Source organism: Acipenser ruthenus, chromosome 3 (assembly GCF_902713425.1).
Source record: "Acipenser ruthenus chromosome 3, fAciRut3.2 maternal haplotype, whole genome shotgun sequence".
NCBI classification, from domain to species: Eukaryota; Metazoa; Chordata; class Actinopteri; order Acipenseriformes; family Acipenseridae; genus Acipenser; species Acipenser ruthenus.
The window spans coordinates 16903681-16920837 of NC_081191.1; the positions used below are offsets into that span (position 1 = coordinate 16903681).

Here is a 17157-nt window from a genome sequence, read left to right on the forward strand (position 1 = left end):
TAGCCATCTTTAGATTTTTAATTTTCAGATATGCATTTTACACGCATATTATAAAGCAAAATTAGCAAACACATTTACAAATACACCTTAAGCCTTTCTGCAACAAATCTGAAATATAACCTGGCATTAGTTTTCAAATCATAGTAAAGAAATGGGAGACACAAAGTCTGCAGCTGTGGCATTTATCAGTCAAGAATTAACTTTCAGCAGCACTAACTTTGATGTTGCCATTAACAAGAAACAAAACTAGAACAAAACCCAGTTTTGGCATTCAAATTTATTCCCAATATCAGGTTCGCGTCCTGGGTGTGCGCATTCACCAATCTTTGCTGGGGATTCCAAAGGGAGCGTCGCATTGGCTCTGGTGGTCCAGTGGGTTAGGGAGGAAAAAACAGCAAGGATTGCTTCTCAATGGCGTAACAGCGAACCCTGCTGGTCAGGCGCCCAGGTAGCTCACAGCAGACACCTGGCCTTTGTCCTCCAGAGGCCAGTAGCTCATTGACATCTGCATCCCAGGTCCTGGGTGTAAAAAAGTGAAAGCTGGCTTGGTCGTGGAGGATGCCCACTGAACCTTTGGATCTCCCGAGCTGTGTGGGGAATTGTTGCGGTAAGGGGAAGAAAAAAAAAAACTGGACATTCCAAATTGGGTAGAGAAAAACATTTTGGGGGGTAAAATAATTGAGCACACTAATTTATATATATATATATATATATATATATATATTATATATATATATAAAAATTTAAATAAAATACAATGTATTCCCAATATGATTTTGCAATGCAGTACATTAATGTAGTGAAATTAACAGTGAAGGTGCCTAGGCCATCTCTGGCTTGTATTATTTGCGTTCGTATCATTAAGCATATACAAAACAGCTATTTATATACTCCTCATTCTTCTCATGTGATCCCCAAGTAAGGTTTGTGCATTTAGTCTACAATATACCACAGTTGGGCATGTGTTACAAAATAGACCTCTTACAGTAAGTGTTATGTTAATAAGGGTCATCTAAAGCCTGAGTGCTGTCTTTGGTAGGCAATTAAAAGTAATTTACGCATTAGGTCTATCACGGTACAGGACTAACTATAGCATCTTTCTTACCATGGCCAGAAAGACATTCTGCTAAACATTTAACTTTTGAAGACATGAAGAAATAGGGGGAAAAAAAAGGTTGTTTCAAAAGGCACCATGAGTCAAAGATAAAGTCAATTTTAAATCTGTGAGGTGGATTTATCTGCTGAAAAAACAACAAAAAAAAAACACACCTTTGAAATCAATTAATAGTACACAGTTCCATTGCAATTAAAGGGAGTTTAACAGAGTCCTATTACTCTACAAAGTGAGTAGCACCAATCCCGTCACTGCAGGCTCCCTCCCAGTTACAACTTGTAGTACACACCCCTTTCACAGACAATGTACACATTTTAGCCACAGTTTCAGAAATATGAGATGTGAATCCAGATCCTTTACAACTGCCTGGTCCCTATCAAGTTAAACCTAGACCTATTTTGGCTTCTGCAGGGTTTTAACTCCGACTGTCTGTGGTGCTATCCCACCCATGAGTTTGATTGGACATATATAAAAGAGTGGCACAGTGGTTGTCTTCTCAAACCACAAAACAGAATGCTAAACCACATTAACAACGCTAGGGTCTATAGACCAACAACTAAACAAGACGAGAAAAGGAGGAGGACAGGTAACCAGGTCGGTCACTCCTCAGAGTGGCAGTCGTTACTTTACTGTTCCTGGGATGCAATGTTTTAATGCTGTGTGAAGAAACACATTTCCAGCAACATTTGGGTAGTTTAAAAAACAAACAAGAATCAGTATACATCTGAACTATTTTTCCAATCCTGCATCACTTTTGCTTTCATTAGAAATTTGCCATTAGAACCTTGATCTATATTAGTATGCTACCCCTTTACCTAGACATTTAGATTGAATCTAGCTTTCAAAAATGATCCCAAGGCTGGTCAAAAATAAACACCAGCTCCTATCATGTGAATAACCTCTTTTGTTAGCTGGGGAAGTGAATGACAAGTTCAAATAGAACAGTATTTGTAGCACTTAAGGTATTAGATTTCAGTCTGAATACATGTGTTCTTCACTACACTGGGTGGCTGGTGATGGTTGTTATTGGTTTCCTTTAAAGATTCCCCCGATTTAAAGTTCACATCGGTCGAGTTCACAATGCTGACGTTCTCCTCCGCTATATAGCCTAACTGTGTGACCTCTGAACTCTGTAGGGGCGCAGTGGATACAGGAATAGGGCAGTTTTCCAAGCGATCATTCTCCACCTCAGGAAGGGGACTGACTGTGGCAAAGCGGGTGTGGTAGTCACTGGAACCATGGCTACAGGAAGTTTTCATACTCTCCATATCAGAGCAGCTGAACTCTGAGAAGTGGCTTGAATGTGAATCTGCTACGGAGGGGATGCTGTCGCTCAGGGAAGGAGAGTCAAATTCACTCGAGTTGGTGCTCCGCTGTTCGAGAAGCTGAGCATCCATGTCTTCTCTGGTCTCATTTATCTTTGTACTACCCTTTTTTCGTAGCTTGCCTTTGCATTTCTTCCCCGCAGTTGTATCCTTGGACCACTTGGTGGCACTGCACTTGTTTTCCGGTAGGCATGAGGATGTGCAAACAGCATTGCTACGGCCCAGATTGCTGCCATCATCCACACTGCTGCTCCCACTGTGGTGTCGGAATTTAACAGGCTTTGATTCAATGTCCACTTGCACTTCCATACTGTTTCCATCTCTGAAACATTCATTTAAAAAAAAAAAAATATATATATATTTTCTTAAACTGAAATTTTAGTAATTTGACATCTGTCCTACATGAGCAGCAACAGTTTCATATGGTGTGCATAAAGCCTTTTTGAAGTTTTGGAACAAACCTATGACTGTACAGTATATTTACTCCTTAACTGGTCAGTGTTAATTATTTATTATTAGTATTTTTTTTAAATGCATTAAAAAACACTTTTTTCACCACCACATCTCATAAGAGTTTATCATGCACTTATTCATCTTTTGAATCTTCTCTTACCTGTCCACAGGATTGTAGGAGTTGAGAATGGATCCAGCCATTGCCTTGGTACTTGCATTGTCACTGATTGTCCCCAGACTAACTGTGCCCGATTCACCACTCAGACTGTAGCGTTCTTTCTGTACATCCGCCTGCACCTCCAACCTGAAAAAAACAAGCAAATAAACTCTGCCATCAAATTACATGAGCAACATCAATTTGGAACAGGAAAAAAATGCAAACATAAGATTAAATTGTCAAGTAAGATGACAGTGATGAAAATGTCATCTTGCTCAAACATTGAACTTTTATAACAAAGAACCAGTTATGGTCCTGTTTAAAAATGCCTAACCATACCTGTTAAAGCAGTTGACCATGGCACTTCCAGAAAGGCTGCCTGTGATGCTGGCCCCAGCCAGTGCCATAGTGCTGGCAGTTTCACTCAGGTTATCCCGTATTGCTCCAATCCGGTCCAAGTGGCTGCCGCTGGCACTCAGGCTCCCAGTCATCCCTCCCACACTGCCTTCGCCAATACTGGGGTTGTTACGGGCTTCTGCTACAGACGTAGTATCTGGTCAATTTAAAAAAAAAAAAAATCTGAAGAATCGACTAAACTGCTTCAATAGTTATATAGCTTGTGTATAAGTGAAACAATAAACATAAAAACTTAGGAACAATTTAAATCAAGACTGTATCTGGAGGTAAAACAGCAGCAGCTAACAGTTTGGAAGTGTTGCAATTTTTGTTACATTCAATCCAGTTGGAAGGAACACTCTTCTTGTATCTAGTTGATAATAAACCAGCTTCTGCTATATCCCAAACAAAGCAAGGGCAGCAGAACTTGGGTTCAGCCTTGAAAACAACACAGGGTTATGGATGGATCCTATTCCTCCAGTGAAATAAGCCTCACCAGTGGCAGCATTTCCACCTCCCACATTGACATCATTTTCTTCGTCGAATTCTATCCGCACTCCTTTCCCGTTGCCTGCTGAAACCCCGCAGCCTCCACTGCGGCACAGGGAAATGGGAACAACTCCATAGACATAGGCCAGCATGATGGGAACTCCAATTCCTACAATGTCAAATCACTGAAAATTTGCATGTGCAACAAAGCAATTTACTGTAGTAAAGAATGCATTTTTTGGTACTCTTGTCTTTTCATTTAACACAGCTATCATTAATTATTTTTTAGAGGGAAAAAAAGGGCAAAAAGTACATTTCAGGGACTTGATTCCATCTGGCTGGCACACTCCACTTTAAGTCAGGCCAGGTGTAAGATTATGTGACTTACAGAAGCACATAGACCAGAAAATCACCATGACTGGGATGGAAAGCCAGACTATTCTTTTAGACTGCACTCCTACTAAAGGGACAAATATTTTTTTTACTTTGTTAAAACAAACTCCAAACCATCACCAGAGCTCCTGCTAGGACTAAGTTAGTTTACAAGTTTTGTTTCAGTGCTTACCTACAGTTACTGCCGCAACCACTGGAGAAACTATTACAGACAAAGTGACGCCACCAGCAATTGCCAGATTCCTCTTGTGTTTTGAAATATCCTTTCCTTCATAGCGGTTGTGAATCTTGAACAAAGAAAAACAGCTTTAATACGCAACTTCTGAATACCAAAAACAACATTGGCACTGGTATGCAAGTTTACTCATGTAAAGGACAGTATTAATTTGTATAGCAAACAACTTTGATTTCTAGCCTTATTTTAATGTAAAACTATGGAGTATATAAAAAACAGTGCATTTAAAATCATCTCAGTAAAAAGAAGCTAGTTTCACAAATATGCATCTATGATGCGACATCAGACACAGACCCCATAAAAAAAGAGTTTGTCACTGTTGAACATATTTTATTGGCAGCTGTTTAAATCTGCCATTACAAAATTGATGATTTATAAAAATGGAATAGAATTGTTGCCTCTTTTAAAAACAATGCCTACCTTTCTTCCCACATATACAGGGATGCCAATGATCATGGCTGGAATAGCTATCCCTGCGATCAATGCAATCCCAACAGGGGCCCCCACCAGAGTACCCAGTTGCCACAGAATCTTCTTTTTCCTACTCCAAGGCTTCTTGCCCCAAAATGTACATCCTGAAGGGCTGTTGGGAGATGAGATTTAGAGTAATTCATTACTCTGCATACACCAAATACAACTACCTTCAAGGTTTCCAAAGCACTACATACTTGTCTCGTACCGATATCACCGATCAATTGGCAGCAAAAGTATGGTGTGGTATTTATTGTCCAAAACAGACAGGATCTCAGTTTAATGTGCAATTCGAAGGGAGGCACCTCCATCAACACACCACCACCCCCCAAACACTGGCAGGGTGTTTGAAGAGTACACAGGTGGTTCCCACTACTGGACAGTCAGGGCGCCAAGCCAAGTACTGACTGCACATCTACATCTGTTCACTTCTAAATGAATCCTGATGAGATCAGAAACCAAGGTGCAATAGGCTAGAAATGTGTTTTTGCTAGAACTGAATACAACTGACCAAATTTAAATCAGAAACAAGTGGGAGAATTAAAGTTTAGATGTGGCTCTGCATTCTCACATAATGTTCAATTACCTTAAATAGTGCAAGTCAGAGATCTCTTTCATACAGAGCCAGCAGAACTCACAGCCACACACCGCGCATGTCATATGATTGCAGCTTCCATCATTCATCTTGATTATGTAAGCAGCGCATCTTGGACAGGGCTTAATATCATCAGCTGGAAAGGAAGACGAAATCACACTATTAACAGACAGCAATACTGCAGTAGGCATTTAAAATGGATAAGAATTATCCACAATACAAGATGTGAAAAGACACGAAGATTCAATTTCAAACACTGTTCCTGTACACGGGTTGAGCTGGGATTGGAACCTTTCTACTAATCTATCCTGTATATAAATATGCATTTCAAGCACCAAACAGAGCTAAACAGAGGCTGTGTGGTCCAGTGGTTAAAGAAATGGGCTTGTAACCAGGAGGTCCCCGGTTCAAATCCCACCTCAGCCACTGACTCATTGTGTGACCCTGAGCAAGTCACTTAACCTCCTTGTGTTCCGTCTTTCGGATGAGACGTAGTTGTAAGTGACTCTGCAGCTGATGCATAGTTCACACACCCTAGTCTCTGTAAGTCGCCTTGGATAAAGGTGTCTGCTAAATAAACAAATAATAAACAAATAAATACTAGGGGGTACAACACAATATAGGAAATTCTGCTAAATATGAGGTCACAATACAAATAGTTTAACATCCTTGCCCTATATTTCTTCATACTCAATACAAAAAGAATATTTAAACCTAGGTCAAAATAAGTTATTCCGTAAAAGCAAAGTCATTTCAACAAACAAAGTTAACCAAGGTGTTATTATTCAATTTATTAGCTAACCATATATCAGGTCTGATCTCAGGTCTGATCTCTAATTGGCTATCTTTGCAAATCAACACTGGTCATTTTTGTTTAAAAGCACGTATGTAGAATGTGAGATATTTACTCATTGATGATGTACACAGGCGGACATGTCTGGCACAAAGACAGAGGGAAAACCACAACAATACCTGCTGCACCAGACTCCTGGCTGTAACTGAGAGATGAAGAACGGATTGTCCTCAAACGTAGGCTCTGTGCCCTCTGCTGACGAGCAGCATCACAAGTCTGATTAGGATGCCAGATCTGTTTACAGTGGTAGCAGAACTCTGTACCACACCCTTCACGGCCACAAGTAATTTTTGGACAGCTGGCACAGCCGAATGCTATCACTGCATACCTGTAAAGCAAATAAATAAATAAATAAATAAATAAATAAATAAATAAATAAATAAAATATAAAAATAAAACTTGCATTTGTACACTTTGATTAAGTAGCTTTGACCTGAAGCATCCGGTCATCTATCTCCCATGTTAAAATAAATAAGAATAAGGGGAAATAAAACAATTTAAAAATAGATAAAATACGAGGTTGGGTACCATTAGTGGGCAGTGTGCACAATACAGACCAGACTTTCCAGTTTTTTTTTTACAGATTCTAAGCAGCTATTTAAATAATGTATTAGAATTATTATGAACAGTAGAGAACGTTGCCCTTTAAAATGTAGTCTTGGTACTGCAAGTAAGATCCACAACCGGATACTACAGGGTACAAGGTGCAAAGCAGAATGCCAAGCACCAACAATAATTTGGGATAAAACTAAGAAAGTCATGCAGACAGTACCTTCTTCATTGTACATTAAGTTTTACATTATATTTTCAATAAATGTTTTAAAATTAAAAGAATCCCCCATCCCTAAGGGGCTCCCGAGTGGCGCATCCAGTAAAGGCACTCCGCTCCCGAGCGCGGGGGTTGCAGTGGTGAGCCGGGTTGAATAATTGGGCATTCCAAAATTGGGGGGAAAAAAGGGGTAAAATAATTGCCAGTACTAGGATTTATAACGGATGGGGAAAGTGGCTACCCGAGTGCAGCAGCCAGGTTCCTGGGTTTTTCCTGTTTGTTTCATCTTTGGGTGCTAGATCAAAAAGCATTTACAATTCCAGGATCTGGGCCCAACATGCAGCTGCTCAGTCAAAATGTTCCACAGATGTGTTCTCACACATTCAGAGAACTCAAAGTTTCCACTTAATGGTATGCTCAATACAAGATTATGCCAGAAAAAACACACAGTAGGCACCACTACTGAAACAAATCAGGGTAAAATTTTGATTTCCTTTAGACTAAGTCTAAGTTCTATAACTAAAACGTATTGTGAATGAATCTAGGTTGCAAACTCCAGGCTGGTATTCATGTTTGAAATCTCAATATGCATGAAATGCAACAGAAGGGGTAGGGGGCTATGACAGTTTAGAAAAATAACGGATCCCTTTTTACAAAGCTGTAACTTAATCATTTAAAAAGAAAGGTTTTCATATATAGGGACTGCTGTTAATGAAGCCAATCCAGTCAAACTGTATTTGAATCTAAACTCTTATAAAATGATTACATGTGTATTTAAATAAAAACATGCAGCTTTTTGTTGTTGAACTTTTACAGTTGCCTAGTTAAAATTTCTGGGCCTCCTACAGAGGAAGCATGCTTATTTCATTACACTCTGAGTCACACTGCCTCCTTCACATTTTAGCTCCTGCTGCTACCACACACGCTCAAAAGTATTTTGCTCTCAGTATGTTCTGAGGAAATGGCGCGGCTCTGGTGAGTAATCTAAACCAGACATCTGCATGTTGGCTTCACCAATACAGAATTTATAATAAAGAAAATCAGCCAAAGTATGAAAACCAGACAAACTTAACAGCTGTGGGAAGGGTAGTGGTATGCACCACTGCATTATACAAAAGAACAAAAGTGAGGAATACTAACAGAGTAAAATCAGAAGCCTTTCATAAGAAAATGGATGCTGTTTTAATCTTCTAGAAGGATCACCGATTGTGGTGGACTGCAGCCCAGCAACTAAACTGCTGATGTTTGCAAGTGCCCCCCAAAGGCATGTTGAACAGAAAGGATCGAAATGGGGCTCATTTTATCCCAACTTCTCTGCCATGTGGTTCATAAGGGTCTAGCTTTGAGCAGTTGCCACTAATTGAGGACAAGCTAATGTTCAGCATTTTAGCGTGGCAACTACTCATTCCCAGTTTTCATGGTTAGAATTGCAATGGTTTTAGAGGCTGTAAAACAGATAGGTGACTGAATCAAATTGCCTTTTGGTATCCCCTTGCTTCTGGTCTTAAATAATATAGCTGAGGCATGTAATGTTTTACAGGCATGGTTACGATGCTTCTTGTAGCTAAAACAATTCAGAAACCGACAGGGAAGAAAAAAAAAAAAAAAAACACGACAAGACAGTATGTTTATGCTGGACTACTGGGCACTCCAGAAAACAGTGGCGTATGCTACTAAAAGTACACTTCCAGCTACAGTAGGTGCAGCCGAGGTAGACATACTTTACATCCAAAATTACAGGAAATAAATCTAGAAATTCTTCTAAGCCAGTATGTTTAAGCCCATCAAGACGCACAGCTTGGGAGACTCAAACATAACCCAATTTGCACTTATCCTGCCTCAGTCAAAGATCAGTTAAATTCATAACCATAGCAACCTTGCTGTTGATACACCATAGGGACCTTTTGCCAGCGAGAGCCAATATAAGAATTACCGCAATGAAGAGAGTAAATGAAAGCAACAGCAGATATTAAAAGCTAATGACAGACTCGAAGGAAATAAAACTTGTATGAATGCATAGCATTTAAATCCAATGTTTTTCATTGTTTTAAAAGTTAGGTTTGTCACTCATTTATTTATTGAAAAGTACCGCCCCAATACAAAATATAAATACATGAATTTATTCACACACCTGCCTACCAAGAGTCTGCAACAGTGAGAAAGTCAATCTTTCCCCCATTATGACTGAAAACATCCTGAAACATGGATAAGGATTAGCTTATATTTTACAGAACATTCTCTATGTCAGCAATTCCATAACATAGAAAGTTTTTTTTTTTTTTTTTTTTTTTTTTTTTTTGTTTTTTTTAAGAAAAAAGTAATGTTCATCCCATGTATATCCACTATGGGCAACATGTTGAATATCTAGATGTTATTAACCTGCAAGCCAAGCTTTCATTAACAACAGACCACAGGAGCCATTCAAACTAGGTTTTCCTTTTGCGTCAAAAAGGAAGACCCAACAGGAGTGCCTGTTCAATGGCAACGATCTTGACGAGTCTTAATCCAGCCAACCATTTGAATTAAAACATTACACTTGGCTATAACTATTGTAAGTAGTTTTTAGGAGTATTTAAATTACTAAATGTGTATGAAGGTGTTGAATAAACATGAAAATTAGCTTTAGACTGCAACACACAGCGAACAAATTATATGCAACATGCATATCTGACAACTTACTGTAAACTAAAATCCAACGTGTTCACAGGAGCATTGCCAGTTGTTACCAGTAAAATAACTGTAGTCTCAAGTTCTGATACAACTAACAATTTCCATTTGTCTGTCTGAAATTTTAAAATAAAACACTGAATCGGTTACTTTGGCAGGGGTAAGGCCTGCCCCTGTAAAGAATATGTTTGACTGTAAATACCATTTGTTTGATTCATACGTTTAATTTTCTAAATTAAAGTATGTGTTGAACGGCAGGGCTTGGAGGTGAGACTTCACGCCCTGCCTAATTGAAAACGAATGTGCAGCAGGTGGCCAGATGTCAGTTGAATAATTGATCATCAATGAACCCTGGTCATCTGCCTTTAAAAACAGTCTGGAAAGCCAGTCCTTTGTTCTGTGCTGTACCAAGCTGTGTGTTTACAAACTGAAAACCTTATGATTTGTGTTGAACCAGGGTGGGTGAATCAAGACCGAGCACCACCCATCTTTGGTAAATAAGAAAGGGATTACATTTAATCCCACACAGGTTTATTTAAATTTGTGTTGGGAGAAGGTTCCTGAAGCAGGATCTCCCTTTTAGTGGGAGCAGCACTTGACCCCAGCTTGGCCACCTTTTGTTTTGTTAGCCGTTTCCTCAGGGTTTTGCTTTGGCCTTTTGTTATTATGTACAGTATTGTATGTATACTTCCGCACTAGGGCTACCATTGTTGGTACCCTAGTGGCAGCCACATACTACATCCGACTCCCTGTAAATAATAAAACCTTGATGCCTGAGCAGTGTTTTCGCAAACCCTCCGCCTCTCTTGTTTCTCAGCGGAGACCCACACAGTAACAGAACACATCTGTTACAGTTACCATTTACAAATAGGCAGGCCTTATAAAGGCGTAATGACTGGTCTGAAAGAAAATGTGCATTGCATCACAAGGAACACAAGGGGCCAGTGTGCTTTACCTACTAAGAGATGGGTCATTCCATGGTGATGGGGTACAAAAAGTGGGACAAGACCAACAAAAAAAAATTCAAAAACAGGCAAAATAAAATGAACTCGAGCAATCTATATAGTGTCTATTTTCTGATAGTTTCCTTCTGCATTTCATCTTCAAAAGCTGGTTGAACACCATGATCATGTGATAATAAAACATAACATGGACAAACAAAATCCCACATTTGAAATAGATAGATAGATAGATAGATATATAGATAGATTTCTATCTATATATATATTTATGTTTCTAAATGTTTTAGAATATGGGTTAAAACTAATTTTGATGAAGGGCAGGAAAATAAGAAATGTATCAGTTTTGTTAATTACATATTTATTCTACACAATATTTGTTATTGTGTATGTAAGCAGTAAGACCCAACAGAGGGGGCATTACACAACCGTTTGGGAGACATTATTACAACCAAATGGTCGTATAATGCCTGGTAATGCCCGATGTGGAGGGTCTTATTGCTTCTATACTTCAATGTTACAGCACAATTAACTATAATCTTTATTGACTAACTGAATTTATTTAGGTTCTTTTTTGTGACGTATCCTTCCACATGCTTGTCCGACAGTACTTCTCTCTGTATTACTTACAGCGACTGTAGACATCTGAGGCGCTCCTATTTTCTGGGATGTTTTGAGGTTGAAATTTACTTTAAAATGCCATTTTGTTAATAGCTGATGGCGTGATCTTGAAAATGTATATGCATAATTATTTTTAGATTATATTTTTCTATAATATGAAGTTTAGTAAATCTGTAAGGTTTAACAATAATATGTATACATTTATTTATACAGGGACATCTATATATTTAAATATATTTGACCAGTTGTATCAATACGGCAGAATGTACCCCATTAGTATGGAATGACCCAGATACCGTAAGAAGTTGGCGCAAAAATGGTGGCATGAATGTGAAGATCACCGGTGTCATGAACTGCAGAAAAGGCTTTTCTCTTACACAGCAAGTTACCTTGTGAGCCTCTGTGCTTTCATCAGCTTTGTGCTTTGATGCAGCAGTGCAAAAAACCACGCAGTCATAGCAACAGAAGATCCACTGAGAGGCACTTGAGGGGACATGACACAAGGCTCTGGATATGAGCCACACCCCAAGAGAATTCTTTAGAAGCAGGAGACTGAAACATGACAGGAATGTGACACCACTGCTGCGGGTGGCATAGATGGAACATATGATGACACACCAACTCTTTAAAATGGCATTAACACGTTTGAAGAATGAGTTCCATCAACAGTGGTTGGTAATGTACAGCCTTCTTAAACAGGTCTTACTGTAGTTCATGACCAGTTGCCTATTTTAAAAGTAATCCCCCCCCCCCCCCCCCAATTTAAAAAGCTTTTATACCGGACCATAAAATTGTATTAAACTTTGCAGAGTGCCGCTTATATATTAGTTGTACAAATTACAAAATCCCACCTGGAGGGCAGCATTACTGCAGGCAGCACACCCCACCAGGTCGTACAACACAATTAGTTCAAAAACAAATGACCCTCATTTCAGCTCATATATAAAAGTGATATTAATATTTGCTGTGTGCAAGATACAATAAATCCAATAACCTTATTTGTATATTCTAGTATTAAATACCTGCTGTTACAGAGCTGTCCATGTTTGAATTGTACTGTGTTCACTAGGTAAATGTAAGACACCGATAACAATTTTTCAAAGGATGCACCATACATGCCTCTGGATTGAAATAAAAACATCCTTTAGCATAAAGAGGTTTCACAAAGTTAAGCTCCAAAAGGAGACATTCCAAGTGTTTTTTTCTTAATTATTGACATACATTGACAAGATATATATTTTAGCAGTGTCTGAATTAAAAGCAAAACTGCCTGAACTGTGTGCTTATTATAACATTAGTGACATTTTTAAATGGTGATGAAACTGGCCTTTGGTTTCGATTTGTTTACAATTATACACAGCATGAGACAGCGCACCTACCAGTGCAGTAATTTCACAACAACTCACACCTTGGTGTGTCTCATTCCTTAAAAGCAAAATACTGCTGCACAAACGTCAAGCGGCAGAAAAGTACTACAAGCATGTCCTTACCCGCAATCCGGCGCAGGACACCATCTGCAGTCTGGGTCGGCCACCAGCCACCGACGCAGCATGAACTCCTCGTACTTCTCCATGAGCTGGTCGTCATTAAGGATCAAGTGGATATCGTGGGGGTTGAAGCGCTCCGAGCACTCCGGGCAGCTGATGTTCACCCTGCTCTCTGAGATCTCGATGCGCAGGTACTGCCTCAGGCAGTCGGCACACGACCGGTGGTGGCAGGTCATTATCTCAGGGAAACGGTCTCGTGCGTGTCTCAAAAGGCACAGTGGGCACTCCAGGAAGTCCCCGCTCAGCTTGCTGTGGGAGGAGGAAGATGTGGAGGAGGTGGCGACACCTGCCAGGGCGATGCCGGCTCCGCTCACGGAAGCGGCTCCAGCCGTGGAGAAGGCAGAGTTCTTCTCATTGCACATTTCCGAGTGGATGCTCTCAATGCTGGCAATGCCGTCCACTCCCACGTTCAGGTCCCGTGACTTCCTCTTGGTGTCCTTTTTCCGGCGGAACAGGGAGCCCAGTGAAAGGCGTCGTTTCTTTGGTGCCTTCTTGACTGAAGGCAGGCTGATTGATGAGGCGGCAGATTGCAGGTCTCTGTCGGAGCCCATCTGCTGGTGCTTCTGTAAACTCATGTCTTGCGTGTTGCCAACTTGCCGGAACGTCCTTCTACTAGGTGTCCTCTGTGGGTCACATCTGAATGTGAACAGGATGGAGCGTCAGGAGGAATCACAGGTTAAGACATTTTGTTTTCCTTTCTTTAAGTAGTCACCTCATTCAGCTGTTTCAGCACTTAAGGCCTGGCTTACCTCTGGGTTTACAGTTACTGGAAAGCTCTGATGTTATCTGTAAAATAAAAGAAAGTGATTAGCAAACTTGATCATCAAGGCACCGCAAGGCCAAAATGATTTCACATATTACATCTTACAGTAACTTGCAACAATTTTTTTTTTTTATATAATCAGATCAGCATGCATCATATATTTCTTCTCAAGATGAAACACATACTGTCCAAAAGATTAAGGGTAATACAGAAATGCACAGCATAGGTCTTTGGACATCTTTTTAGTACAAAATGCAGATATTCGATGCAAAGCTGTCTTAATGCAGACAACCTGTGGTGGATCAAGGCTAATTTCAGCCATCCTAGCTCTACTGTACACACAAAACCAGCTCTCAGTTGGTTGAGGGTCAAGGTAAACTGTGAGAAATGCCCCCAGTCAGCATCACAAAGCGGTCTTGGGAACAGGGCGTTTTAACACCCTAGACATGTGATCTTAGGAGATCAGAGGCCCTGTGGATCTTGGTAACTGCTGACAAGTACACTTGTCTGACTGGACATGAAGGCGGAGAAAGTAAAAAAGCCATTTTCACTCTATAATAGGCCAACACATTTATGTTTAGCTGATGCTCTGTACAACAAGAGAAATGCACAGAAATACATACATGCATTTAAAATTGCATTTCTTAATTCTACCTACTAGATAGAAAATCCCATGCAGATAGAAAAGTGTACTCCTGCATGCTTTCTCTGTGTAATAATATTATATATATATATATATATATATATATATATATATATATATATATATATATATTACACACACACAGTCAAAAGTTTACACACCCCAATGGAAATGTGTAATTCCTAGACATTTCAAAAACAAACTATAGGATCAATATTTTGGAGCAAGACCTTTGCTTTTGTGGATGAGGGAAAAAAAAAAAGTTGCAAGAAATAGATGTCTACAATTATCTTTCAGCAATTTTTTTTTGTCAAAACTCCAAAAATACCCTTTGATGCTATGATAGCATTGTCTACAAGGTGCTAGAAATTTCAATAGGATAATGCAGAACCTAATTCTAGAAAAGTCTAGAATATGTTGGATTGTAGGTGAACATTCGTAAGAGTATAAAAGGGTTAGGCTTAGGATGATTGCCGTCATAACCAATAAGTCAATATGGGAAAAAGGAAAGAGCTGTCTGACGACCTTAAGCAGAACAATATTTATTGACAAAGCTGGCGAAGGATACAAGAAGATTTACAAGCATTTGAGTATCCCAATTTCAAATATTGCTTCTATTATCAAGTAGTACAAGACTCATGGTACTGTCACAACACTCCCTCGGCCTGGAAGAAAGAAGGTTCTTTCACCAAGAACAAGCAGAAGAATTGTGAGGTAGGTTAATAACAATCTGAGATTGACTGCCAAAGATATTCAAAGTGAATTGGCTGCAAGTGGAACTGGGGTTTCCATTTCAACTATCGGTCGAGTATTGCATGTCAGGCCAAGGAAAAAGTCACTCTTAGGAAAACATCACAAGTACAAATGATTTAAAGTTTGCAAGACCGCATTTGAATGATGGATACGAGTTCTGGTCAAAGGTTTTGTGGAGCAATGGAACAAAAAAACAATTTGGTAACGCTGATAGTCGTTACGTTTGGAGAAGGTCGGTGAGGCGTACAAACAAACACCGTACCTAATGTCAAGCATGGAGGTGGTAATATTATTATCATTATTATTATTATTTATTTCTTAGCAGACGCCCTTATCCAGGGCGACTTACAATCGTAAGCAAATACATTTCAAGTGTTACAATGCAAGTAATACAATAAGAGCAAGAAATACAATAACTTTTGTTCAAGTGTGACAAACCACAATTCAATAATACAGCAGATAATAGTGATAGTTACATCAGGATATGATTAAATAGTGATAGTTACATCAGGATATGATTAAATACAAAATACTACAGGTTAAACACTTGGCAGATTACAGTATTCTGAAGTACAGGATTAAATGCAGTAAAATAGGGGGCAGATAAGAGCAAAATAAAGCACATTTACATGAAGGGTGATAGTGTCCCAGGATACAAACAGAGGAGTTCTACAGGTGCTGTTTGAAGAGGTGAGTCTTAAGGAGGCGCCGGAATGTGGTCAGGGACTGGGCAGTCCTGACATCTGTAGGAAGGTCATTCCACCACTGTGGAGCAAGGGTGGAGAAGGAGCGGGCTCTGGAGGCAGGGGAGCGTAGCGGAGGCAGTCTTCTAGTGCAGGCGGAGCGGAGGGGTCGAGTGGGGGTGTAGGGAGAGATGAGGGTCGCTGGGTGCAGTCTGGTCAAGGCATCTGTAGGCTAGTACAACAGTCTTGAACTGGATGCGAGCAGTGATCGGGAGCCAGTGGAGCGAGCGGAGTAGTGGAGTAGCGTGGGCGAAGCGAGGCAGAGAGAACACCAGGCGGGCAGCAGAGTTCTGGATGAGCTGGAGCGGACAGGTGGCGGACGCAGGGAGGCCAGCCAGGAGGGAGTTGCAGTAGTCTAGGCGGGAGAGTACCAGGGCCTGGACCAGGAGCTGGGTAGCATAGTTGGTGAGGAAGGGTCGGATTCTTCGGATGTTGCTCAGGAAGAAATCGGCAAGTGCGTGCCAGAGTGGAGATGTGTTGGGAATAAGAGAGGCAGGGGTCCAGGGTGACTCCAAGGTTCTTAGCGGAGGAAGAGGGAGAGAGTGTGGTAGATTCCAGAGGAACAGAGAGAGAGAGAGATCAGAGGAGGGGGAGGAGGAGGAAAAGAAAAGGAGGTCAGATTTAGAGAGGTTGAGTTTGAGGTGATGCGAGTGCATCCAGGAGTTAATAGCAGACAGACAGGTAGAGATACGGGAGAAGATTGTGGAGTCAGAGGTGGGGAAGGAGAGGAAAATCTGAGCATCATCAGCATAGAAATGGTATGAGAAACCATAGGATGCTATGAGGGGGCCCAGGGAGCGGGTGTAGAGAGAGAACAGGAGAGGACCCAAGACTGACCCTTGGGGGACTCCAGTTAAGAGAGGGTGAGGTGTGGAGGTTGCTCCACGCCAGGTTACCTGGTAAGTGCGGTTGGAGAGGTAGGAGGAGAACCAGGCCAGAGCAGTGCCAGAGATTCCCAGGTCAGCAAGAGATGATAGTAGAATAGAGTGATCAACAGTGTCAAAGGCAGCAGAGAGGTCGAGGAGAATTAGGACAGAGGAGAGAGAGGCAGCTCGGGCACACTTAAGTGAGTTGGTGACAGACAGGAGGGCGGTTTCAGTGGAGTGAGCAGAGCGGAAGACAGATTGGAGAGGGTCAAGCAGAGAGTGGTTGGACAGGAAAGCAGAGAGCTGGCGGTGTACAGTCCGCTCGAGGGTTTTGGAGAGGAATGG

The 17157-nt window shown here is 40.6% G+C and overlaps 1 protein-coding gene across 4 annotated transcripts in view; it reads right to left on the minus strand.

Annotated features, from left to right (window-relative positions):
• LOC117394728 (E3 ubiquitin-protein ligase RNF19A-like) overlaps positions 1-17157 on the minus strand; it is a 46985-nt gene continuing 29828 nt past the window's right edge. For 2 of the 4 annotated variants that reach the window (XM_059012625.1, XM_059012626.1), the window contains 10 exons: positions 13757-13830; positions 12988-13680; positions 6601-6809; positions 5620-5764; positions 4983-5145; positions 4500-4614; positions 3942-4103; positions 3389-3602; positions 3053-3196; positions 1-2761 (listed from right to left, as the gene is read on the minus strand). In XM_059012625.1, the coding sequence (XP_058868608.1) occupies positions 2080-2761; positions 3053-3196; positions 3389-3602; positions 3942-4103; positions 4500-4614; positions 4983-5145; positions 5620-5764; positions 6601-6809; positions 12988-13680; positions 13757-13761 (2532 nt within the window). In that variant the 5' untranslated portion in view covers positions 13762-13830 and the 3' untranslated portion in view covers positions 1-2079. The remainder of the gene's footprint in view (positions 2762-3052; positions 3197-3388; positions 3603-3941; positions 4104-4499; positions 4615-4982; positions 5146-5619; positions 5765-6600; positions 6810-12987; positions 13681-13756; positions 13831-17157) is intronic. The other 2 variants (XM_033993223.3, XM_033993224.3) reach the window with 1 other exon arrangement.